Below are 23,971 nucleotides of genomic sequence, written 5' to 3'. Positions count from 1 at the left end.
GAGAGAAGACATTTAAAAGCAAATGCTTTTATTTCCTATGCAAATTTATACGCTCTTCTCTCAATTATGACGCTATTTTGTGGACAAATGTTAAATATCAATATATCGCTCACCTCATTAATTTCCTCCTCTGGAGAGAATTATATAACCAGAGATTGGCTGGAATATCATATTAACTGAATTAAATTCGAGGCGATCTTTCAGTCCAACAGGCTATACAGTAAGTGAGCAAATATTTGAAACACTCCAATATAGAGAGAACTATTAAGTAATTAAATTAAATTAACTTATTTATAAAAAAAAATCAGTTTGCAATGCTTTAATTTTACCTTCAAAGGCATGGAACTAATGTTTACAAGTTTGTGTCAAGTATTCTCAATGCATTTTATTTAATGTTTGTATCCCATTCTTCTACTTTGCACTGTCCATAAAAATGATATGGTTCGTCTTCAGTATCATTTCTCGATTTACCTCGTCACCTATTTATAGTATTTGTAAAATAGCCATAGAATATTCAATATTGTGACTTTTGTCTCGTCTCATGTTGTCATTATGCCAAAGTGTATAAAATACAATTAAGATAAGATTTATTTGAATAAAATTAGCAAACTCGATTTGAACTATCCAATGCCTTTGTCTCCGCGTCAGAAACGCCTAATGCCAAAAGGAAATCGTGCACGAGTTGAGGTGGAGGAGAAAAAATTGTGTCCTCAAGATATTCGGCAATATCCGTTACACATGTGTGTGAGTCAATTCCTCCTACTTGATCTAAGAGCGATTGTCTCCACGAGGGGAAAAAAATGTCTTGACATTTTGGCCATAGACACGTTTTCGGTGGGTCCAACACGAAACTACACTGGGTGTGTTAGTGGGCTTCCTGATTGACCAAATGATTCTGCGCTGGGTATAAAAGAGGTGGATCATTTTCTGGAAAATCATACCACAGAGTTTAGTCTTCCAGTTCACTTGAGCTCACCAAAACTCCCAAAAACCAACAAAAATGTTCAAGCTTGTGAGTGTCTCTCTGTGAAGTTTTTCTTTCTTCTCTTGTCTTCACACTCCAAATTGTCTTTGGATGGTGAAGTTGAGAGCTGAGACAAAATAATTGTGACCTTATTCTTTACCTGCAGTTCGTGTTCGCTTGCCTTCTGGCCGTCGCTGCCGCTAGCGGTGCTGGTGTCGTCTCCACCTATGCTGCCCCAAGCGTTGTCAGCCCCTACAGCTACTCCCCACTCTCCTACTCCGGATACTACGGCTACCCCTACGCCAACACCTATGCCGCCGCTCCTCTGACCTATGGATCCTACGGATCTCCCTATGTGCGCTCCCTTGCCTACACTGGCTACGGCGGATACAGCGGCTACTACCCATACTCTGGATACAAGTATGCCTACTAAGTGTCTCCCAGCCAATCGAGGGATGACCACCAATTCCTCAGCACAATAGCACAACCTCAAGTGGCATAGGAGGAGGAAGGGAAGGGTGTTGATGCTATCTTTCCAACAAAACCAAGAAATTCTCTGTTTTGGACTTCACAATACCGAACGCCAACAAAACCTCAAAAAAATGTAAAAAACACGACCAATAAATTCAAAAAATCGATCTTAATTTAACAAAAACTTGTGTGATTTTTTACAAAAAAGCATGGAGATGGAATTTGTCGCTAAAATTGTCTCGTCAATTGTTGGCTGAGTGTGTGCATTGTTGAGGAAATTGAAGAGTATTTGACATTTGAGAGGGCCTGAGTTGTCTTTTGGTCACTTGCCATGGTCATCCTTTAAACATAGACGGTGCTCGCAGCATAAGGGTATGCACTATAGGCATAGGGCGAAGCCACCAGTGGTGCTGAGTAGGCGGAATATGCAGACACAACAGGAGCAGCAACAAGAGGAGCAGAGACGCCGTGATAAGTGCTCTCTACAACAGTTGCAGCAGGCTCTGCAGCCACGTAGGGAGCCGAATAGGCGATCACTGCCGGCTTAGGCTTGGCCACAACGGCAGAGACGGCGATCAAAAGGAAGATGGCAACCTGAAAAATGAAACAAAGCTCGATTCACTTGTCATCACATTTCAATTTTAAACAAAATTTGATATTAATGTATTCTCAAAAATATTTGCATAAAATATATCCTGGCGTATTTGAGAAGTTCTTGCATAAAACTGTGGTATTCTTAGTTCACCAAATGTGAAAATAATTTTAAGAGATTTATTAGAAAGTGAAGCACATTAGTCCTATTCAGCATTGAAGGGTTAACATCACACCAATAAGGAGATGGTTTAAAATTGAACTTATTTCACTAAACCACAATGCAAATATTTAATAACTGATCTGATCATGTGTTTTTTGCAATGAACTTTTTTCACTTACAATTTTCATTTTGGTTTGATTTGAGAAAATTTTTTAAAACAGAGAAAATTCACTTGACTGCTGGAGAAGTCAAAACGATACTGACGCTGATAAGGAACGCACTGTATTTATACTCAGTGCTTAAACCCATCCATGAAAAGCACAGTATCATCCTTCATTTGATCACGATACAATTGGAGCTGCAATTAAAATTCGTACCATGTACAACACCTCGATTGTTGTTTATTCAATTCGTGTAACGTTGGTAGCTGTGCAATGCTGAAAGCAAAAGCTGAGTGTTTATGAAATTTGATGCAATTTGAGTGTGATATAACAATTGGGTTGTGGCTACTGGTCACTTGACAATTTATTTAGTGTGTCAAAGATAGACCTCAGCACGTACGCGTCAGATTAACCTTCACATAATTTCGGCTTCACACTCTGCATTAACAATGAATCACGCGGGTCCATCGAACTTATCCGCATACCTTTACTATGATTCCCAGCATAATTCAGATGCTGAGATTGATTAATGTCCGATCGGATAAAAACATGCTCTTCTAATCGGCGAGATAACCTTAGACCATGAAAGTTAAACAGCGATTCCCCTATCATTTCCTATCAACACTTTGTTTTCAACATCGATTTTTTACTTCAGGACAAATTTAGGCGTGGGAAAATACATCAATCAAACAGTTCCATTTTTCCCGCTTCGAAGGACCAAAAGCGAGATCATAAATTAAAGAAGATCGTTGCTTGATATATTCACAATCTGCTCTATCGTGTTTTGAATTAGAATGAGAGCACTTTTATTTTATTCAAACAGAATTTTTTATTACTTCCAGTATAATTTAATCGTCGCAATTTGAGATAACAAAAGAAACATTACAATCAATTTCAAAGATCGGAACTAAAAAATTATATTCCATGGATTCTATGCAAAAATACAACTTGGAACAATCTTTATTCTTTACTTATCGTAATTCGAGCCATTTGCATTCTAGTCACATTTAAGATTGATTTTGGCATTTGTAAATTATTCTGCTTTATCAACTGCGTCATTTCAGATTTACTATTCGGCTATAAAATTTTGACCAAAAAAACAACGAGCAAAGACATAAGGTTGAAATATGGCATGATGAAAACGCGACTATTTTCTTTAATAATTTAGAAATTAATAGAATTTATTTCTGAATAAATGTATATTTGAAATAAATTGGATAAAGCCTAAATTTGCTCGAATTTGATAATTGTTGTTTATAAGAGAATTAAAAAAAAGGTTTATAGGCTTCTCAAGAGATTTTAGATCTATTACTTGTTTCTCTATCTTTCGGTATTTCTTATTATAGTAAGGAAAATTCGGAAAATTCTGTATATTTACTTTAGAACACTGAGGTGCTGAAACAAAGATTGTCCTACGACACTATGAACACAATTCCACGACAAGATTTTTATGGGGCCTTCAGCTGAGACGAAAACAAAGGTGTGTAGAAATCGATTTTATAGGGGCAGTTGTGTCAATATGGCAATGAGTTGGTAACAAGTTTTTACACGCAGAGTTTTAGTGGATATTTTTCAGGATTTACTGTAGTTTTATGTTAATGTTATAGTCCAAGAAATGGGGAGCGACAACAGATTCTGCTTGACAGTGTGCGAGGGATACTTTTCCCAGAGCCTCGAAGGCCAGGAAGAGGATGTGCTCATGGATGCCTACTTGAGTGGCTACAAAGAGCTTAACAAGTACTGTTGCACACCCAACAATCTATCACTTAATTGATATCAATTTGCTTGTCTGTAGATTCTTTCAGCTGATGGGAAAGGTGTTTGGCTTTGTCAGCAGCGACGTGAAGTCCAAGGTTGAGATTCTGGAGGAGTTCCGCACGAAGGAGGCGAAGGAACACTTCACTTCCTTCCGGAAGATGATCAACTACGAGAAGGACAGCGGGTTGCTCGAGAAGAAGGACTACGTGTCGGGCAGCCGAACACTTTTGCGCCTTCATCGAGGCCTGGGTAATTGATTGATTTCTTTATCATATTCGGATTGAAGCTAATGCGGGTTTTTCTTCTGTCAGATTTTATCAGGGAGTTTTTGCGACAACTGGGGGAACTGAACCCAGACGATAAGACGGGAACGTGTTGCCAGAATGCCTACAATGCCACCTTGGCGAACTTCCATCCATGGCTCATCCGGAAGGGCGTCTCGGTGGCGGTTTACGGTTTGCCCACACGCGACAATTTGCTCGATAAAGTCTGCCAGGACAAGGAGGCCGCCATTGAGGCTCTTCCACACACGCTGGAGGTCCTGAAGCAGGTCTACGATCGCACTCAATCAATGTACACTGCTCATGATTTGCACGGACTTCCGTGAGACCAGCCGCAACCCTTTTGCTCAAGTGATTGCTTCATTCCAAGGACTTTACAAAGACCTAAAGGGTCTTTTTTAGCAAATTGCCCAGTGCTGCTTGATTTTAGATAATTATTGTTTGCTGTTAGTCAATAATTTCTTATCAATTTGCCAGATGTTCTCATTTATTAATTATGAGAATGATGATTCTATTGTATTATATTAATTTTATCGATTATGTGTTACAGCTTACTATGTAGAGTACAATAACAATGCGAAATAAAATGCAGTTAAGTTGTACGAAACACTAATCTAAACACTTTTATTAAAAATGTGTCTCAAATCGATTTACATGTAGACCTTATGTGCATTAACAGTTACATTTGACTCTGTGACGAACATGTTGTCTGCCATTAGAATCCCAGCAATGCTGGCTGTAATGAAACAGACGAAACTTCCAGCCACAAATGCCCTGATGGCTACAGCAGTGATCGCTGATCGTCTCTCAGGCGCCATGGCGCCCAAACCTCCAATCATGATGCCTACAGAACTGGGATTGGCGAAGCCGCAAATCGCGAAAGTGCATATGGCAATGCTTCGTGGGTGCAGAGCAACGTCTGGATTCTCCTGGCCCTCTCTAATGGCATCACCCAAGGCTTTGTAGGCCACAAACTCATTCACTACTGTCTTAATGCCAATAATTTGTCCGATGCGATCACAATCCTCATTTGGCACGCCAATAATCCACGCCAGAGGCAGGAAGATCTTTCCAAATATCAGTTCAAGTGAGATATCCTCAGAACCAACGAGATTCCCGAAAAATCCCAGCAATCCGTTAACAAATGCGATAAAGGACACAAAGGCAATGAGATTGGCGATGATTCCCAAGACAAGAGAGATCGCTGTTACGGCACCATTTGTGGCAGCGTCCAGAATTGATGAATCGCTGGTTTTCTCTATTTCTATGTTGTCCGAACTAGTGGTGCTCTTCTCAGTTTCGGGGTAGAGGAGCTTTGAGTAGCATAAACTTCCAGGAGCTGCCATGACTGTAGCTGTGATTAGATAGGCTGGATTGGCGCCGAACGAAATGTAGGCTGCCAAAACTGATCCCGCGACAGTGGCAAATCCTGATGTCATGATGGCATGCATTTCCGAAAGAGTCAATTTCTGCAAGCAAACAATGTTGCCTTAATATGAAATTACTAAAATCTGCCTCTTTATCACCTTCAAATACGGCCGAATAAGCAAAGGTGACTCCGTTTGACCCAAGAAGATGTTTCCTGCCGCATTAACACTCTCGCAAACTGTTGTGCCTAGGACTACTTGAAGAAGCCATCCTAGCTTGGTCACAATCCACTGCATCACGCCGAGATAGTACAAAACTGATATTATGAAGCTGAAGAAGAAGATCACGGTGAGAACGGTGAAAGCGAAAACTCCTGCAGAAATCAAAAATTCGCCGTATACAAATTCAGCGCCATAATTGGCATAATTCAGGAAAGTTGCGACTTTATCGCCGATGCAATCAAAAATGTTGCGTCCAACGTCCCATCTAATGCAGAAAAGGCCCAAAAGGAATTGGAGAATTATTCCCATGATCACAGGCCGCCAGTTTATCTGTCAATGAGGTCATAAAATATTCAATTAATTCTGGGAATAATTAATATATAAGAAACTATTAAAATAGATATCAAAATTCTGAGAATTCACAACTGAGCTTTGATGTAAATCCATTTCATAACAATCGAATAACATTGCCACCTTGACTGATAGGGGCGTGATTTCAATATGCAAAACAAACTTTTAACATTAGGTGAAAAATATTGATGATCTTGAAGACCTTTCTAATCTCAACATCAACTTTGGCTCGAGTGATGCCAATAGAACCCAAAAATTAAGGCAAACATATTGTTTTTTACAGAAATAAAGAATTCTTGAAAACAATTCAAGTGATGATAATAGAACTATATCGAAAATGTTTTTCCCTCTCTAGCACAATTTATGACCATACTATAGTTACTTTAGATCTCATGACATTGACTTTTCCGATCCATCGCGAAAACGTGTTGCGATGAGGTGACTAATCCAGAAATCCCAGCACAATTAGATGCAAATGAACAGATAATAAATATAAACAAGCACAGAGAACTGCACATTTGCATCTAATCTGCCAAAGCCATAATCCAGGAAATGAACGGAAATATATCCACAAATTAAAATCACTTACATAGGAAGGATGCTTGGAGAATATAAAGCCGAGCAATAGAAGAATGCATATTCCTACAAGTCCTCGAAGTCTACTTCGGTTGTCTGAGGTTTCAAACACCAGAAACACAACAAATGCCGCCAAAACAATTATCACAGCACCGACGCGAACGTACAACAATCTGAAGATACTTCGTATGAATTGCGACAAGGGATTAATGACGCTTTTGTAGATCGCCTGGCCCCAGAAGCGCTTTATCACCTGGAAGTAGAAAAGACCACCATAGACCAGCACCATGAGAATGACGAGGAATCCATAACCGTGACACCAGCCCAAATCACAATTGCCGTCGACGTTGCATGCTGAAAATAAAACCAATATAAGTGCTCTTGAACCTCTTGAATAGATAGCAAAGTCAGGGAAATATCTTACTGTATTCCACGTGAAAGTGTGTTGCGAAGCCAAAGTACACAAATACTAAAATGTTAAGTATGATGAGAATGGCAATGATGATTTTGGCCTTGTGTTTAGCCAAGAATGACCAGAATATATCCAAGAAAGTTGCTTTCTGCGGAGAGTTTTCCTGATTTTCTGCAATGCTGGTGTCATTTTCGAGTTTCTCCTTCTTCTCGTTGTTCTCCGCAACTTCCAGATGAGTCTGCAAATCAGAGAAGCACGTGAATTACTTTTTGTAGGCTTGTAAGTCGCTAAATTTTTACCTCTTCTAACTCAAAAGCACGATTTTCAGCTCCACTCATGGCTTCTGTGAATATAATTCTACACTATAATTCGATGGCAAACTGCATTTTCTCACGACATTTATTTGTAAAATGAATCATTTCGTCACGTTTAATGAATGAATCGCAAACACGAACACTCAATACTTTTGGAGCAAGCAAACCGTCTGGAAATGCGTTATCTTTGAGGGAAACTGTGTAATAAAACAGACTAGAGAGCTCAAACTTGATTAAAGGTATTGAGGCAACGAAATACTACTGAAAAGACGTAAATTTCTCGAGCCGAAACTCATTCGTGGATCGTTAGAAACTGGTTTCTTCAGTAAATTCTCTTGTCACTTTTTTTATTCACTGTATGCACTCACAGAAATGTTGGCGAATTTCAAGTGGAATAACATCGTGAGAAAATACTAAAATACATATTGGAAAAGACAGTAATTACCCGAGGAAAAGTGTGACTATAGTCCACGATTGTTCAATTGCGAATGAAAGACTTGGAAGTGGTTGAAGATACTCTGAGTGCTTATCGCATTTTTGTTGATGATAAAAGTAATTGATTAAATCTCTGGATTTTCTTCGAAATACACTTCAATTTCATTCCCGCGCTCATCTTATCTCGTGTCTTGATTGTTTTGAGGTGAACGTGTTGTTCTATCTCGGGAAATAACCCAATTTTCGAGATACAGGGCAGTGTACCACGGATCTAGGCTACAGGATAACAACTGTGAGCATTTTGCGCAAGAACTATGCGGAAACCCTTGAACTTGAAAGGTGAATTATCAGTCAATTTACTGACCGGTAAACTTGAATGCGATTAGCGCGATGGCCAATTAGACTTTGATCGATCTTGATATGAAAAAAGCATCGGTATTTTTATTACCAAGAGCAAAGCTTGTGGTCACACAAGAAAGCTGCGAAGGAAAGTCTATCTCGCAAGCGAGAATTGCGTCGCAGTCTTTCCTATGATGTCCTTTTTGCTTCAGTCTTGCAAATTCTCTTTTAATAATTGAGAATAATATATTGGAAATACTTTTGTATATCTTATTAGAATGAGGAAAGTGCTGATCAACATTTTTTGTCATTGATTTGGAATTTCATTTCAAGTCTTCATGTATTTTCTTCCAATTGTCTATGGGCTTGTCCCACTATTTTCTTCGCCAACAAAGTCACGTGATTTAAAAATCTCCGGCTTCCAATTCGGCCCTGATTCATTGTCAGAAAGCAGTTTGACGTTCGATGCGTAAACAAATTACACGTGTTTGATTCATAAGGATGAAAATAGAGAATTTGTACACATCAGCCGCTTGCAACCGGACTTCCGGTGCTGTGGATTGGTGCATCTCGCGAGGAATTATTGCCTTTGGCACCTGCAACAGTGTGGCAACGACAAAGGAACAGCAAGTGTGTATTTTACCTATTTGACTCATAGCTTCTTTGTTGAGAAAGCCTCTATCTTTTAATTGGGCTTTTTTTCAGGGAAGCTGGCAAATTACCCAGATTCTTACTGGTCACAGAGGACTCGTGAACGCGGTAAAGTGGATGCAATGCGACCAGAATGAAGACTTGGCATTGATGTCTGCTTCCGATGATGGCACTGTCATTCTGTGGTTATTCCGGGATGGAGAAGATTTCCCAACTAAAGTTCTTCTGGAAAGTGGCAGAAAGTGTGGTATCTGCACAGTGGATGGAGTAAAACTATCTGGAAAAATGACGATTGCAGCCGGATTCAAGGATTCTTTCGTTGAAGTGTGGGAAAGGCGAGAGGAAAATGTGTGCGTGAAAGAGACCCTGAATCTAGGAAAAGGCTTCTGTCTGGCGATCAGGATGGCGCAATTTCTCAACACAGAGAGTCTCATGCTCCTTGTGGCCACCAGCGAAAGCAGGGTTAATCTTTACATAGATTCTGACCAGGAAAAGGGAAAGTTTGAACTGAAGAAAACTCTTGTTGGACACTCGGATTGGATTCGAGGGATTGACACTAGTTCAGATGGTCAGCAGATAACCATAGCCACATCTTCTCAAGACAATAATGTCCGACTGTGGCGAGTTTCAGCATTCCAAGCGCCACTGACGAATGATTTCGATGTGGCTCGGACTCACCTCGAGAGACTCAACTTCCAGCACTGCAATGAGACTTACCAGGTGGTTTTGGAGTCTGTCCTAAAGAGCCACGAAGGGTGGGTGTATAGTGTACAGTTGGGAAGGAATTCTGCCGGGAATCTTAAAGTTCTCTCGGCTTCTATAGACAAGTCTGCAGTGATCTGGACACAATCCGATGGCTTGTGGCTGGAAGAAGTCCGTTTGGGTGACTTGGGAGGCAATCAAATGGGCTTTCTGACGGCACAATTCGGTGAGAAGTGCAACGCCGTACTCACGCAGAACTTCCAGGGATGCTTGCAGATTTGGCAGAAGTTGCCAGAGAGTGAAAACTGGGACGTGACGTGCACTTTCGGGGGTCATTTTGGAGCTGTCCGGGAGATTGCATGGGAACCACTTGGAGAATACTTAATATCTGTGTCTGCAGATCAAACTACAAGGATTCATGGACAGTGGAAGCACGAAGATCACACAACATGGCACGAAATCGCCCGACCACAGATCCATGGATACGATTTGCAAGCAATAGTGCCAATGTCGCGTTTTAAATTCCTCTCCGCAGCCGAAGAGAAGATCATCAGGTGCTTTCAGGCGCCTACAATTTTTGCAAGAAACTTCCAAGCTATCTGCAAGCCAACAGAGGATGAGGAACTTAAAAGTCTGCTGAGCAGTGACGTAGCAGGAGTGGAAATTTCTGCTCTGGGACTCTCAGCTCAAACTCCAGACACTGCAATTCTGACCGCTGTCTTGGATTCCCCACCGAATGAAGAGTATCTCAAGCAGAATTCCCTCTGGGTGGAACTCCAGAAACTCTATGGACACGGATATGATGTCTATGCTCTCGCTGTGAGTCCGGACGGGAAGATTCTGGCCTCTTCGTGCAAAGCTAGCAATGCTGAACATGCCAAAGTCATTCTCTGGGACACTAGCACATGGCATCCCACTCAAAACCTACACGCTCATCAACTCACCGTAACACAAATCCGCTTTTCTCCGGACAATCTACAGCTTTTGTTGGTTTCACGCGATCGCAAGTTCAGCGTCTTCGAGAGACAGTCGTCAGATGCCGAAAAATTCTCCTGCACAGCGATCAGTGATAAAGCAAATGGTATTCACACAAGGATCATCTGGTGTTGTGGATGGTCTCATGACTCTAAAGTCTTTGCAACGGGTTCTAGGGATGGGAAGTTGGTATCCTGGAGAAAATCAGGCACATCTAATGGGTCTCTAGGTGAGTTCAACGCTCTGGCTACACAGAACTTCACCGACGAATCCGTGACTGCGCTAGATTTCGCCGGAGAATTTGTGCAGGAGAAACTATTCGTGGCTGTGGGCTTCGAATCCGGAAAGATAGCCATATGTTCTCTGAGTGACAAATGGGAGATTCTTCAGATAATTGACAATTCGTAAGTAATCCTTATTTGAGTGAGAGATCTGTTTGTCTTCATTCGTTCCCCTCTGTTTCACAGAAATGCACACAGTTTGACAGTGAAGAGCTTGCGCTTCCGACCAGGAAAACCTCTTCAGTTCGCCAGCTGCGGAGATGACCATTTGCTGAGAATATTCAATCTCCAATGTCCCAACGAGAAAATCCTTTATTGATACTTTTCAAGTATTACATGCATATAAAAAGGAAAGAACTCTTTGCTTCTAAAGCCGCTTCCTATTGTCTCTCCTTCCAAACTGTTTATGAGAATTCATGTGTGTGATGATTTACTGTGGCTTGCGGAAGTTCTTACCGGCGAACTTGGCAGCAGCTCCCAATTCCTCCTCAATCCTTAGGATTTGGTTATACTTGGCCAGTCTCTCAGAGCGGCACGGAGCTCCAGTCTTAATCTGGCCAGTGCTCAGACCCACAACGAGATCGGCAATGAAAGTGTCCTCAGTCTCGCCAGATCGGTGAGACACCATCGTGCCCCAGCCGTTGCTCTTGGCCAGATTGTGCGCCTTGATGGACTCAGTCACCGTGCCAATTTGGTTTACCTTCAGCAGAAGGCAGTTGCACGCCTTCTTCTCCACGGCTGTGGCAATGCGCTTCGGATTGGTCACCGTGAGATCATCTCCGACGATCTGGATGCTCGTGGCGGCAGTCATCTTGCTCCAGGCATCCCAGTGATCCTGATCGAAGGGGTCCTCAATGCTCACAATTGGGAACTCCTTGATGAACTCCTGGTACAAATCAGTGAGCTTATCCGGCGAGATCCACAGAGATTTGTCACTATTAGGATTCTTAAAGTCCAGATCATACTGTCCGTCCTTGTGGAACTCCGAAGCTGCCACATCCATTCCGATCTCCACTTTCCCAGTGTAGCCACCCTTGGCAATGGCATCTTGGATGAGGAACAGCGCATCCTTGTTATTGAGAATATTGGGAGCGAAACCTCCCTCATCGCCAACAGCAGTAGCATCGAGGCCAAACTTATCCTTGATCACTTTCTTCAGATGGTGGTAAACCTCAGACCCGATCTTCATGGCTTCAGTGAATGAAGACGCCCCGGTTGGCAAAATCATGAACTCCTGCATGGCTAGTTTGTTGCCAGCATGACTGCCACCGTTAATAACGTTGAATGCCGGCACAGGAAGAATGATGTTAGGATTGCCAGACAAATTGGCGATATGCTGGTACAGAGGCACACCCTTAGCAGCCGCTCCAGCCTTGCACACAGCCAGAGAAACTCCCAGCAAGGCGTTGGCGCCCAGTTTGTTCTTATTCTCAGTCCCATCCAGCTTCAGCATGAAGTTGTCCACCTCCTCTTGCTGTGTCACGCACAGACCCGACTTGATCAACTCCGGAGCGATGATGCTATTGATGTTATTCACAGCTTGGAGAACACCCTTGCCATGGTAGTTGTTCTTATCATTGTCACGCAACTCCAGAGCCTCGTGGACACCAGTGGAAGCGCCTGATGGCACAGCAGCCCGGAACATCCCAAGATTCGTGGTCAGATCCACTTCAACGGTGGGATTTCCACGCGAATCGAAGATCTGACGAGCCACAATCTTCTGCAGAACCATTTTTCTTCTGAAAGAGAATAGAGAATACAGATTAAACTACACAATAGACTCTCTCACTTTTATCAATATCTTCAAACAGAGAAAAGACTACATCAGAAAGAGAGCACAAATGATAAGATAACGGAATATCAGGTTGAATTCTATTGGGAGCCACATCAGTTGGCATTAGTCAGTGCAGGTTTCTACAATTTCCTGACCATTTATTAGTATGTCTTTTGACAATGTTAAGCATATCGTTGTTGTTGGTGATGGACAAGTTGGCAAGACATCCCTCCTGTTCGCCTACACAGACGGAGCCTTCAAGGAAACCTACGAAGCCACAATGTAAGTCTCAATCCAAGATGGTTGTGAAAGTCAATTGAAGGTGCTCTCATGGTCTCTTGATTAGCTACGAGAAGGAGGAGTTTAATCTGACACTCGACGGTATGCTGTATTGCGTTAAACTGTACGACACTGCCGGCCAGGAGGAGTACGATAAAATTCGCCAAGCATTCTACAAACAAGCCGATGCTTTCCTCCTGTGCTACTCCATTCTCGAGCGCACATCTTTCGACAACATCGAACTCAAGTGGATTCCGGAACTCCGCCGAACACGACCCAATGTGCCCATTGTCCTTGTGGGAACGAAGAAAGACTTGAGATCCGCCCATTCAGTGTCCACACGCGAAGGTGAAGCGCTCAGGAAGCGAATAAATGCCAACACATTCATCGAGAGCTCGGCAAAGAACCAGACAAACGTCCAATTAGCCATTCACGAGGCAGTGAGAGCGTCTGTGGTTGGCGTTAAGGATAATCATAGTGAGGATAGTGACGAAAGCTGCTCCTGTTGGTGCTGGTGATCATTTTCAATAAGTCTCTTTAAATTGCTGAAGAAAATTTTAAAGTTAATGCTGAAATCTGTAAAAATGAGTCACACACTTAATAAGTGTGTGATTCAATAATCCAAGTCTCGGGTGCAATAAAATGGAGAAAATGTGAGAATTCAAAAAATGAAAATAAAAATATAATTGCGAAGCATTTGGAGTAGGAGAGTTTTCTGGAGATTTTTCTCACTTTTCCTTGATCCACAAGATTCTGATTCAAAGCTTGATTCTCGATTTCATTATTGCATTCAGAACTGAAAATTTATGTTTAGAATTAATTCTTATTTCCCTTTGAAGTTCTTTGCCATTGCAATCTAAATTGCAATGAGTGTATTAAAAATGTAAATGACTTTTTCCAGCCGCCATGAAATTTGCCAGCAAGCAAATTCAATAAACTTACTTAACTAAGCAGGTATTTTGTAGTTTCTTCTTAACACAACATTATGGTGATTATGGCTATTTTCACATAAAATTATTGGCTCCTGAAAAAGGAAGCTCTAGCACGAATCGCGCACTGTGATCTTATTTAAGATAGAGTCCGGCGTTCCCGGCAACAAGCAGCGGATTTATACAATACAATTCCCGGATTGTGAAAATGGAGACTTCTCCTTCAGGACGGTTCAAGGTCAGTGCAAGCTGTTTTGCAATTCCCTCCCGATAGTCAGACACGTGGAATTTTCCATTGACCCAGTAAAAGCCAGTGGGAAAAACTGGATTCCCATTATTTTGTGTGAGGCGTTCACCTCTGGTTTTTCTGCGTCTGGACATGGGCAGAAAAATCAATAATGAGAGCTTCTCGACAAGAAATACTCACAGTTGATGGATGAACCGCAAAGCAGGTGATATGATTGGAAAGCTGAGGTGGTGCACTGTGGATTGCCTCGAGAGTGTTCCTTAGGAAATGTGAGAGATCACTGGAGCAGCAGATTTCTCCCCAAACACTGAAGGTGAAATGAAGGTGAAGGTGAAGTTCTGACAAATGGCGCGCCGACACTTTTCGCCCATCTTCGCCACAACCCGACTGATCGTCCCCCTCACACATTTTCCTGCACTTTTTTCAGTGATCTGGGCCCTTTTGCAGTGATTTACTTCACTATAGACTATTTCCCAACCATCTGGACATCTGAAGCATTCAAAGTGCCGAATAAACAATGTTCTTCATAGTAATTTTGCGCAATTTGCAGCGAGATTAAGGTTCAGACTCAGTCAGTCGGGTTCCCCCCACCTTTCGCCACATTTCGGGCAGTTTTTCTCGCAATCGGCGGCCGGAAAGGCGATTCAGCGGCAACTTCACGTGGTCATCCATCTTTTTAGTACTGTCAGACGGTGAGAATAATTTTCTCATTGCATCGCATATTTTGAGGAAATTTCACAGTCTCCCGGTGCGTTTCTCATCAATTACATAATTAATTCCACTCACAATTGATCACTTGATCGATTTGTGTGCACTTTGTCATGCAACTGTGACTATTTAGCTCGCTTTTTTCACTCAAAGATAACTCTGTACGACGTGTGCTTTCAGGGATTTTGACACGTAGGTGGTTCAAGCTGGATTTGTGAACTTGATCTTATTCTGAACCGGACTTACTGGAGAGCAGTAGAGTGAGTATTTTCCATATCTCTCAATACTTTTGCCACCATTTCGTGGTTTTGTGTATTATTTACCATTCCCCGGGACACGGGAGCGTCTCAAAATAGCACTTTATGTGTGCGTGCCGTGGCATACGTAAAAACCCGTCTTTCTCCATGACACGTCATGAGAAATTTCCTCAAGAAAATACCCACAAATTCCTCAATCACTACCCATCGGCAGACGGAGAAGCATCTCGCTCAATGTTTCAGCGCCTCCGTCACGCTCTTCTAGCCACTCTTGCCCGGCAAATCGGAGGAAGACGTGATGGATTTGGCGAGAAGTCGCGATCCCGAGATTGCGTAAATGGCAAAAAGACAGTCAATTCTTATCTTGTGTCTGTTGCCACGTGTATCGGACATTCACCAGACTTGCGAGTCATTTGAAACCGCTCAGCAGATCGTCTCATCTCAGCTCATCCCGTTCACATGCCAGGCTCGTGATAGTCCGCGAATCGTGATCCTTGAGGTTTTTCGAGTGCCTGCAAATGCTCCTTTTTTGTCTCTTCCGAACGACACTCGAGAGATTATGAGTATTATTTTTAGTTTATGTTCACTCTTGGTAATTCAAGCATGTAAAAATAATCTCGCGCGAGGTGAAGAACCTTGAGTGAATCCTTCCATGTATTCCAGGAATCACACCGGTAATGCAACTCTCGGTTTCTCAAGTAGGACTGCCCTTGACTTCAGGCTTTGATACAAAAAAAAAACCATTTGAAAGTCTCGAAGCTAAGCCCCCATCTTTGGGCAGCAGCTTCCATTTGATTAGAAAGCCGAAGACTCCCTGAACTTTCCTCAGTAATTGATATTTTGAAGTCACTTATTTGAACTTTGTCGTTCTTTGACCTGTCCATATGTTGCAAAACAAGCGAAAATACGTGCTCAATTTATCTCAATCTTTAACCCTCAGGAGTGCAATCAATATGTTAGTGAGAAAACAGGGTTATTTTTAACATTTTCACTCTACTTAGTCTTTTAATGAATTTACCCACGCAAGAGCTACTAGATATCAATAAGGATATTTAGATTTAGAACTCATGAGGAGATGGTTAATCCTTTCAGGTCGACAAGACAGACGGTTTGAGTATTTTTATTACAAGAAAAAAAGCACACAACGTTTACTCTTTAGATGAACGTTATACATTTAATTCCATTTTTCCAAAAAGATTTAAGTAGATTTTTTATTCATTATGAAACAGTATTTTCCTAAAATATTTTGTTTAATGTTCCTCACTGGAAATCTTTTGGATTACTAAGAAATGTGTGCAATGTTAATGTAATAGAAAATAATGCACTTTTGGGAAGATTATAATAATGATAATTCCATAATGCTTCGAAATCTTATCTCGCAACTTTACCCCAATTAATTTATCTTATCCTGGCATCTGCTGATTATTCTGAAAGAAACTAAACTCGATGGGAGAAAAAGCAGGTCAGAGAAAATCCAGAGAGTGAGAAAGGGAACAAAAACCAGGAACTGATTGTCATTCTGAAGAGAGATAGAGAGTGGGGTGACTAGAATATCCTAAGTACAATTGAGTACTAATTGTAATTTAATGTATTCTGTCGAATTAGTGGCACATCCATCGTGCGAATTGGCATGTGCCTTATAAAATACATGTCTTCTTGACGGTGGAATCACAGTTGAAAGAGTGCATTTGCAGTGAAAAGGTGGTTTTGTCTTGTGTGCTGAACTTTTGGTGGATTTCATTGATTCGATCCTGTGGAAAAGAAAGGAGCGTGAAAGGCAAAGAGAAATATGGATATTGTGGATCAAATGACAACAATGCCCACGCCGAAGTCTATCTTCGACTTCAGAGAGGCGGATGCCAATGGGAATGAAATATCGCTGGAGGTGTACAAGGGGAAAGTGTGTCTGATTGTGAATATATCGTCAAATGATGCTGCCACATTGGGTAAATTCAAACAATTGGATACACTCAATCGAAAGTATGAGGATCACGATTTTGCCATTCTCCTTTTCCCGTGCTCGCAATTTGGCCCAAGGAATTCCATGAGAGAAATCATGAATATGATCGACAAAGAGCACCTTCGAGTTGGTGATCTATTTCAAGAGATTGATGTGAGTATTGCTCTTGTTCTGTGTTGAGAGACTTTTTGAGTAAATATTCTCTAATGTCTTGGCTTTCTTTTCCTTCAGGTCAATGGCGCGAAGGCGGCCCTTCTCTACAAGTTCCTAAAGGCTGAACGACCTGGAAATATGGGTGGATTCATAAATTGCAATTTCACCATATTTGTCATTGATCGCAATGGTTATCCTGTGGAGCGTCTCACGCCGAATGTTCATCCCTATGTTCTGGAAGATACAATTGAGAAATATTTCTAAGATTGTGTGAAAACATACTTCTAATCATATCATGTGTCTATGTAACAGGATTAGTTTTCTTTTCTGGTGGGCATTTTGTTTTGCAAATCAAGTAACTTATTAGTAATGCAGCGAAGGAGTTAAGTTCACTGCCCTCTTATTCTTTTTATTGTATAATTGTCATTCTGTAGCTGTGGTTTTTCATCAAGAGACAAAAAAATGAGTTAAAGAAAATGCAAAACAGTGACATTTTCATTTCATTATTCGCATATTCGTTGCCCTACTTGTTGAGTTTGCTACGTTTGCTAGGCAAAAAATATTATCAGAGAATTTCGTATGATAAGATGAGGGAATTTTTGGGAGAGAAAATTGTCGATGCATTCTACGCCACATGCTATTGAACTCTTTACTTTGAGCCACAATACAAATAGAGTGACGGGAAGTGCTTGAGTGTGTTTTATTCTCACGTGGCCCTTGACCTAAAGGCTGTCTGTGTCTCTTTGCAACTCATATGCATTTTTCCTTTGCCTCTTTTGGCCGTCATTTTGCCAAATTTTACGATGAATCCCCTCTTTGCTCTGTAAAAACACTGATAGAAAATTGGTGCTTGATTAACGCACTTTCATCTTCCCTGTTTTCTTCTAGTGCTACTGTAACGACTTGGATTGGAATAGGACTTGTCTCTTCTGAATTCAGACTAACAATAGCAACGATGGAGGAAATTTCTGGTAAGCTTAAAGGTCCGATTATATGATAATAACACTAGCTTTAATTTTCACCTGGTTACTTCTTTAGGTACTTTGCCGATGGGTGAACAATCGGCTGGATTCAACTATGATGACTTATTCCCGGCTCTGCCCGAGAGCTCAACGCCGGCGATGCCCGCTCATAATTCGACTAATATGCGGGTTGGAAGCAGCGTTGTGACTCAAGTGAGTAATCGAATTTATATCATGATCTTGAAGCAAAGGGAATCTCTTTGATAGATATTGACATAACAATAATGTGAGTGAGAAGTTAATTCCGAATTGGGTTAAATCTTGAAAGTTACTGAGCTACTCTGGCTGTGAAATAAAATGTCCGTTGTATCCTTGCAGGTGTTCCGTGTTCCGTACAGCGAGCGCAAGTTTGATTCTGAGAAGTTTGGCGAGGGTGAGTCTCTGCGCACTTGCCAGAACATCATGAAGGACACTGGAGCACATATTGAGATCTCTAGTGGGAAGGACTTGTCACTGACTTTCTTGATATCTGGAAAGCACTCTGAGGTGTTGGATGCACGTCGCAAGATTTTGGTGCATTTCCAGACGCAGGCGAGCAAGCAAGTGCCGATTCCGAAGGAGCATCATCGCTGGATTCTGGGCAAGAAGGGCGAGCGTCTCAAGGAACTGGAGAAGGTGACGTCGACGAAGATCTCCGTGCCGAATATTTCGGATGAGAGCGAACTGATCACGATTGCTGGCACGAAGGAGGGCATTGAGAAGGCAGAACATGAGATCAAGACGATCAGTGATGAGCAGAGTCGCAAGGCAATGGAGAAGATTTCCGTGCCGAAGATCTATCATCCGTTCATTTTGGGGCCGTTCAGTGAGAACCTCAATAAGATGATCGAGGAGACTGGAGCGCGCATCAATGTGCCTCCGCAGTCGGTCATGAAGGACGAGATCATCATCACGGGCGAGAAGGAGGGCGTGTTTGAGGCGAAGTCGCGCATTGAGGCGATCTACAAGGAGATGGAGAGCAAGTGCACCACTGTGAGCATGGAAGTGCCGCGCGAGCAGCACAAGTATGTGTCTGGAAATCGTGGCTCGACCATTCAGGAGATTCTGCAGCTCACTGGTGTGTCCGTTGAGATTCCTCCCAATGACTCAACCACGAACACGATCATTCTTCGTGGGCCGCAGGAACATCTTGGTGATGCCCTCAGCACTGTGTGCGCCAAGGCGAACAGCGTCAAGAGCTTGACCATTAATGCCCCGGCATGGATCCACAAGTACATCATTGGACGCAAGGGAGCCAACATCAAGGAGTTGAGTGCGGAGTTTGTCAATGTTCACGTGGAGTTTGGGGACAATCGCATCAAGATCGAGGGTCCACCTGATCAGGTGAACAAGGCTAGTGAGCAATTGTCCGCTATTGTTGACGACTATGTGAACAAGCTGACTTATCGCGACATGACTGTCAATCCGAAGCACTACAAGCACATCATTGGAAAGGCAGGCACCAACATTAACCGTCTCAAAGATGAATTGGATGTTGTGATCAACATTGAGGAGAAGGATGGCTTGAATCGCATTAGGATTGAGGGTCCGATTGATGGTGTGCTGAAGGCAGAGAAGGAGCTAACGGAGAAGATTGAGAAATTGGAGAACGAGAAGGAGAAGGACGTGACAATTGATCATCGTCTGTTCCGCACGATTATTGGTGCAAAGGGCGAGAACATTAAGGAGATTCGCGAGCGCTTTAAGCACGTGCAGATCATGTTTCCCAATCTCAATGATAAGACAGACACCGTGAAGCTCCGTGGACCGAAGGACGATGTTGATCGGTGCGCCAAACACTTGCTCAAGATTGTGAAGGACTTGCAGGAGTCGTCATTCATCATGGAATTGCCGATCTTCAAGCAGTTCCATAAGTTTATCATTGGCAAAGGTGGTGCGAATATCAAGAAGATTCGCGATGAGACTCACACGAAGATTGACTTGCCAGCTGAGGGGGATGAGAATGAGGTGATTATGATCACGGGAAAGAAGGAGAATGTCCTGGAGGCGCGTGACCGCATCAGGAAGATTCAGGATGAGTTGAGTGATATTGTGACTGAGGAAATTGTTATTCCGCCTGAATACTACAACTTCATCATTGGTGCTGGTGGGAAACTGATCTCGTCCATTATGGAGGAGTGTGGGAATGTGTCGATAAAGTTCCCGACACCTGAGTCAAAAAGTGACAAGGTGACCATTCGTGGACCTAAGGAGGATGTTCAGAAGGCGAAGCAGCAATTGATTGAGATGAGCAACGAACGTCAGCAGAGCAGCTTCACGGCTGAAGTGAGAGCGAAGCAGCAGCATCATAAGTTCCTCATTGGCAAGAATGGTGCGTCCATTAGGAAGATCAGGGACAACACAGGGGCGCGCATTGTCTTCCCCACAAGTTCAGATGAGGACAAAGAGGTGATCACCATCATAGGGCGCAAGGATAGCGTCGAGGCGGCGCGGCAGCAGCTGGAGTTGATCATCAAAGACATTGACAACATCGTGGAGGATGAGATCAATGTTGATCCCAAGCATCATCGCTACTTTGTAGCGAAGCGTGGTGAAGTGCTTCATCGCATTGCTGAGGAGTGTGGCGGTCTGCTGATCTCCTTCCCGAGGCCTGGCGTGGACAGCGATCGTGTAACTCTCAAGGGAGCACGAAATTGCATTGATGCGGCCAAGCAGCGCATTCAGGAGCTCATTCACAACCTCGAGAACCAGGTGACGATTGAATGTGTGATCCCACAACGTCATCATCGCACCGTCATGGGCTCCAGGGGGCGAAAGGTGCAGGACATCACTGCGCGCTTCGACGTGCAGATCAAGTTCCCCGATCGCGAGCTCAACAGTGCTGAGTCAATGACGGAACTGAACGGTGGCGATGGAGCTGCCGGTGGAATGCCAGCTGAGGACGGCGGTGTGCGATCGTGTGACATCATAAAGATCACGGGCAGCAGTGACAAGTGCGAGGCGGCTAAGCAGGCCCTCTTTGATCTGATCCCCATCACACAGGAGATCAATGTGAGTTTCGACCTCCATCGCTCCATAATTGGTCAGAAGGGGCAGAGTGTGCGCGAACTGATGCATCAATATGATGTGCACATTGAGCTGTCGCCGCCTGATCAGAGGTCGGATGTGATCAAGATCACAGGCGCTGCGACGAATGTGGAGGATGCCAAGGAGGCGGTGCTGAAGCGTGTCGAGGAATTGGAGCAGGATAGGAAGGATCGTGAGCTGCGATCGTTCGAGCTGAAGGTCGAGATTGACTCGGACTATCATCCCAAGATCATCGGTCGCAAGGGGAACGTGATCAATCAAATACGCGCTGATCACGGAGTGCAGATATCCTTCCCCAAGAAGGATGATGTCGCTGATAATATCATCACTATCCAAGGGTGAGTAGCAATTATTATTTTATTTTTAATATCATTTTCACAGTCTTTGTGCAGATCCTGTATAGATTTCGATACTTTTTTTAGATTTTCTAAATGCAACAATCCTTTGTACATCTCTTATCAATGTCCTTCTTTCTCCTTATAGATATGAGCAAGCGGCCTATGCAGCCCGCGATGCCATCATGAAGATCGCTAATGATCTCAACAAGCTGGCCAAGGAGACTATTGAGGTGGATGTGCGCATCTATCCACGCCTGATTGGGCAACGTGGACGCAACATCAGGCGCATCATGGATGAGTTTAAGGTGGAGGTGAAGTTTCCGAAGACAGGCGACGCCAATCCCAACCAAGTAACGATCGTGGGCAATGAGGAGGCGGTGGCCGAGTGCAAGGATTACATACTTAATCTCGAGGAGGAGTACCTCCAGGATGTGGCCGATGCCCAGCCGGCGTATCAGCCCATGAGTGTGAGCGACGTGTTTGAGGAGGCGCTCACCAAAAGTGGCCTTAATCATCGCTCCGGCGGCGAATCTGCTGGCCAGCAGCCGCCCAAGGGGTTTGTGGTGAAGGGGGCGCCGTGGCAGAAGAAGGCGCCCAACACGTCCTCACACGAGGACTTCCCTGACTTCGGGCTGGCCTCCAGTGCTCCGGCCGCCAATGATACTCCAACCATTGCCTCCGCATGGGGACTTCCGCGCTAAATGTGGCGGACAATTCACAAAGATTCGTGAGTTGAATGCAGTCCACTTCTGCATGAATGCTGTAATTAAAGCTTTTTTTCTCTCTTGTATTTTTTCTCCTGTAGTTTGTGGCGAAAAGGTGCAAAAGAAGAAAATAAAAGAAAAACATCAAGGAAAACTTGCAAATGAAAAAAGTTAATGCTGAGAAGAAGCAGAGGAAAAGCTGTATACAATAAGATTAGAAAACGGCGCATGATGAATCACACTCTTAGAAGGATGTTCTATAGTGAGAGATGGAAACATTATGAGAAAATTATATATACATTTAAAGAGAAAAAAATGAGAAAAACATATATTAGAGGTAAAATAGAAGAGATCCCATTGTGGGTGAACAATTTTATTGCTGGGAAGTGCACTAAAAGCCAGCATTTGAGTTGAGACAAACAATTGTAATAAATTCTTTTTCTTTTTTAATTGCTTCTTCACCCTTTGCTGCTTGATGTCAGCTTTTTGATCTGGTCTAAGCAGTATTCAGCCTGTTCTAAGGCCCTGTCGTTCTCGGCTTTCTTGCTGAGGCGCCACGAGAGGCTGCAAATGTCGGTGGCTCTCTGGAGGAGGCCCTGCTGAAGGTACACAAGACCCAGGTTCGCTCTAAAGACGTTTACCTCCACAAAATCGGGAATCTCTTTGGACACTGTGATGGCTTTCCGGAGATAGTCTTCAGCGGCTGAAGTCTCTCCTAGTCGCATACACACGACACCCAGATTGTTGAGAAGCATCAAAGCGTCTTCATTGAGCTGATCATGAAACTCATTAAATACTTCCCATGCTGCCAAGAAGCACTGCTTCGCCTCCTCAACCTTGTTCAGTTCCAAGAGTGTCTGTCCGTACCAATTCTTGGTCATTCCCCAGAGTTCTCGCACATCCTTAAGTTCCTCCTCAATTTCCCGTATCTTCAGCTTCTCCTCCAGCTTCTGCAGTGTCCACTCGAAGCCCTGCTTTGCCTTCTCGAAGTTTCCTTGGAGTCCCGCCATGTGGGCTATCTTGGAGCTGATGTGAAGCATCTTAATGTGGCTCTCTTTGAAGCCTTCCCCAAAGAGTCTCTGCATTACGTTGACGAACAGCTTCTCTGCCTTCTCAAAGTCACCCTTCTCCAAGGCTAGGTTTGCCATCACGTCGTAAATGTAGGTGATACCATCCTTATGTTGCAATTCCTGTGCCATTCTCAGAGCCAGATGAAGCATCTGCTCAGCCTTGTTATACTCGCCACGTTGAATACTCAAAATCGATCGCTTTATCGTCATTATCAGCTTGTCTTCGGGTGTTTCCTCCTTATCGTCTTTCTTCTTAAATATATTCCAGAAGTAGAAACTCCCCAGAACAACTCCTGGTCCATGAGAAGTCTGGTGCTGTGTCTGTCCCAGGACAGGAATTACTTCTGATTTCACAGGGCAATTCCATCTGACAGTCTGAGCAGACAATGGGAAAATATTCTCGGAAGTGCAGCGGATCCGATGAATACATCTCGCAATGAATTTCATTGCGTTTACTTGCATTTTAATTGAGTTGAATTTGCCGAGAAA

General features: G+C 43.1%; 9 protein-coding genes across 10 annotated transcripts; 5 read left to right on the top strand and 4 right to left on the bottom strand.

Annotated features, from left to right (window-relative positions):
• Window positions 1-1,606: 1,606 nt before the first annotated feature.
• Window positions 1,607-2,479, bottom strand: LOC132259883 (uncharacterized). The gene is made up of 2 exons (XM_059757691.1): window positions 2,369-2,479; window positions 1,607-2,029 (listed from the first exon to the last, which is right to left on the bottom strand). Exons 1-2 carry the CDS (start codon window positions 2,375-2,377, stop codon window positions 1,778-1,780), a joined length of 261 nt encoding a protein of 86 aa, XP_059613674.1. The 5' UTR covers window positions 2,378-2,479; the 3' UTR covers window positions 1,607-1,777.
• A 1,363-nt stretch (window positions 2,480-3,842) lies between these two features.
• On the top strand, window positions 3,843-4,864 carry LOC132260769 (ceramide-1-phosphate transfer protein). The gene is made up of 3 exons (XM_059759089.1): window positions 3,843-4,087; window positions 4,146-4,357; window positions 4,420-4,864. The coding sequence occupies exons 1-3, from the start codon at window positions 3,966-3,968 to the stop codon at window positions 4,713-4,715; spliced, it is 630 nt and encodes a 209-aa protein (XP_059615072.1). The 5' UTR covers window positions 3,843-3,965; the 3' UTR covers window positions 4,716-4,864.
• Window positions 4,865-4,986: 122 nt separating this feature from the next.
• On the bottom strand, window positions 4,987-8,122 carry LOC132260762 (solute carrier family 28 member 3). 2 transcript variants are annotated; one of them, XM_059759080.1, is made up of 6 exons: window positions 8,077-8,122; window positions 7,617-7,660; window positions 7,330-7,555; window positions 6,919-7,259; window positions 5,916-6,308; window positions 4,987-5,858 (listed from the first exon to the last, which is right to left on the bottom strand). In XM_059759080.1, exons 2-6 carry the CDS (start codon window positions 7,653-7,655, stop codon window positions 5,040-5,042), a joined length of 1,818 nt encoding a protein of 605 aa, XP_059615063.1. In that variant the 5' UTR covers window positions 7,656-7,660; window positions 8,077-8,122; the 3' UTR covers window positions 4,987-5,039. The 2 variants fall into 2 exon arrangements, with proteins under 2 accessions (XP_059615063.1, XP_059615062.1); XM_059759079.1 differs by lacking the exon at window positions 8,077-8,122 and having other exon boundaries at window positions 7,617-7,957.
• A 97-nt stretch (window positions 8,123-8,219) lies between these two features.
• On the top strand, window positions 8,220-11,333 carry LOC132260761 (elongator complex protein 2). Its single transcript, XM_059759078.1, has 4 exons — window positions 8,220-8,405; window positions 8,853-9,035; window positions 9,111-11,137; window positions 11,201-11,333. Exons 2-4 carry the CDS (start codon window positions 8,907-8,909, stop codon window positions 11,331-11,333), a joined length of 2,289 nt encoding a protein of 762 aa, XP_059615061.1. The 5' UTR covers window positions 8,220-8,405; window positions 8,853-8,906.
• Window positions 11,302-14,575, bottom strand: LOC132260763 (enolase). The gene is made up of 2 exons (XM_059759081.1): window positions 14,424-14,575; window positions 11,302-12,753 (listed from the first exon to the last, which is right to left on the bottom strand). Exon 2 carries the CDS (start codon window positions 12,744-12,746, stop codon window positions 11,445-11,447), a length of 1,302 nt encoding a protein of 433 aa, XP_059615064.1. The 5' UTR covers window positions 12,747-12,753; window positions 14,424-14,575; the 3' UTR covers window positions 11,302-11,444.
• On the top strand, window positions 12,840-14,416 carry LOC132260770 (ras-like GTP-binding protein RhoL). Its single transcript, XM_059759091.1, has 2 exons — window positions 12,840-13,070; window positions 13,135-14,416. Exons 1-2 carry the CDS (start codon window positions 12,955-12,957, stop codon window positions 13,583-13,585), a joined length of 567 nt encoding a protein of 188 aa, XP_059615074.1. The 5' UTR covers window positions 12,840-12,954; the 3' UTR covers window positions 13,586-14,416.
• A 314-nt stretch (window positions 14,576-14,889) lies between the features above and the next one.
• On the top strand, window positions 14,890-22,862 carry LOC132260759 (vigilin). The gene is made up of 7 exons (XM_059759075.1): window positions 14,890-14,991; window positions 15,132-15,211; window positions 18,210-18,292; window positions 18,360-18,496; window positions 18,662-21,708; window positions 21,854-22,435; window positions 22,514-22,862. Exons 3-6 carry the CDS (start codon window positions 18,277-18,279, stop codon window positions 22,407-22,409), a joined length of 3,756 nt encoding a protein of 1,251 aa, XP_059615058.1. The 5' UTR covers window positions 14,890-14,991; window positions 15,132-15,211; window positions 18,210-18,276; the 3' UTR covers window positions 22,410-22,435; window positions 22,514-22,862.
• LOC132260771 (uncharacterized) lies at window positions 15,227-17,965 on the top strand. Its single transcript, XM_059759092.1, has 2 exons — window positions 15,227-17,321; window positions 17,400-17,965. The coding sequence occupies exons 1-2, from the start codon at window positions 16,998-17,000 to the stop codon at window positions 17,583-17,585; spliced, it is 510 nt and encodes a 169-aa protein (XP_059615075.1). The 5' UTR covers window positions 15,227-16,997; the 3' UTR covers window positions 17,586-17,965.
• Window positions 22,770-23,944, bottom strand: LOC132260766 (tetratricopeptide repeat protein 19 homolog, mitochondrial). The gene has a single exon (XM_059759086.1). The coding sequence runs from the start codon at window positions 23,942-23,944 to the stop codon at window positions 22,871-22,873; it is 1,074 nt and encodes a 357-aa protein (XP_059615069.1). The 3' UTR covers window positions 22,770-22,870.
• Between the last annotated feature and the right edge of the window lie 27 nt (window positions 23,945-23,971).

The sequence above is a fragment of the Phlebotomus argentipes genome, unplaced genomic scaffold (genome assembly GCF_947086385.1).
Source record: "Phlebotomus argentipes unplaced genomic scaffold, Phlebotomus argentipes genome assembly scaffold_18, whole genome shotgun sequence".
NCBI lineage: Eukaryota > Metazoa > Arthropoda > Insecta > Diptera > Psychodidae > Phlebotomus > Phlebotomus argentipes.
The sequence above is the reverse complement of the archived record's forward strand: the minus strand, read 5'-3'. Positions and strand labels throughout refer to the sequence as shown.

Excerpts from the sequence above, each read along its gene's own strand:
- LOC132260769 (XM_059759089.1), top strand. The coding sequence starts at position 3,966 with ATGGGGAGCGACAACAGATTCTGCTTGACAGTGTGCGAGGGATACTTT. Across the intron at positions 4,088-4,145 it reads GGCTACAAAGAGCTTAACAA|ATTCTTTCAGCTGATGGGAA; the intron begins GTACTGTTGCAC and ends GCTTGTCTGTAG. Across the intron at positions 4,358-4,419 it reads GCGCCTTCATCGAGGCCTGG|ATTTTATCAGGGAGTTTTTG; the intron begins GTAATTGATTGA and ends TTCTTCTGTCAG.
- LOC132260762 (XM_059759080.1), bottom strand. The coding sequence starts at position 7,655 with ATGAGTGGAGCTGAAAATCGTGCTTTTGAGTTAGAAGAG. Across the intron at positions 7,556-7,616 it reads GTGCTTTTGAGTTAGAAGAG|ACTCATCTGGAAGTTGCGGA; the intron begins GTAAAAATTTAG and ends TCTGATTTGCAG. Across the intron at positions 7,260-7,329 it reads ACACTTTCACGTGGAATACA|CATGCAACGTCGACGGCAAT; the intron begins GTAAGATATTTC and ends TTTTATTTTCAG.
- LOC132260761 (XM_059759078.1), top strand. The coding sequence starts at position 8,907 with ATGAAAATAGAGAATTTGTACACATCAGCCGCTTGCAACCGGACTTCC. Across the intron at positions 9,036-9,110 it reads CAACGACAAAGGAACAGCAA|GGAAGCTGGCAAATTACCCA; the intron begins GTGTGTATTTTA and ends GCTTTTTTTCAG. Across the intron at positions 11,138-11,200 it reads CTTCAGATAATTGACAATTC|AAATGCACACAGTTTGACAG; the intron begins GTAAGTAATCCT and ends TCTGTTTCACAG.
- LOC132260763 (XM_059759081.1), bottom strand. The coding sequence starts at position 12,746 with ATGGTTCTGCAGAAGATTGTGGCTCGTCAGATCTTCGATTCGCGTGGA.
- LOC132260770 (XM_059759091.1), top strand. The coding sequence starts at position 12,955 with ATGTCTTTTGACAATGTTAAGCATATCGTTGTTGTTGGTGATGGACAA. Across the intron at positions 13,071-13,134 it reads GAAACCTACGAAGCCACAAT|CTACGAGAAGGAGGAGTTTA; the intron begins GTAAGTCTCAAT and ends TCTCTTGATTAG.
- LOC132260771 (XM_059759092.1), top strand. The coding sequence starts at position 16,998 with ATGGATATTGTGGATCAAATGACAACAATGCCCACGCCGAAGTCTATC. Across the intron at positions 17,322-17,399 it reads ATCTATTTCAAGAGATTGAT|GTCAATGGCGCGAAGGCGGC; the intron begins GTGAGTATTGCT and ends CTTTTCCTTCAG.
- LOC132260759 (XM_059759075.1), top strand. Across the intron at positions 18,497-18,661 it reads GAAGCAGCGTTGTGACTCAA|GTGTTCCGTGTTCCGTACAG; the intron begins GTGAGTAATCGA and ends GTATCCTTGCAG. Across the intron at positions 21,709-21,853 it reads AATATCATCACTATCCAAGG|ATATGAGCAAGCGGCCTATG; the intron begins GTGAGTAGCAAT and ends TTCTCCTTATAG.
- LOC132260766 (XM_059759086.1), bottom strand. The coding sequence starts at position 23,944 with ATGCAAGTAAACGCAATGAAATTCATTGCGAGATGTATTCATCGGATC.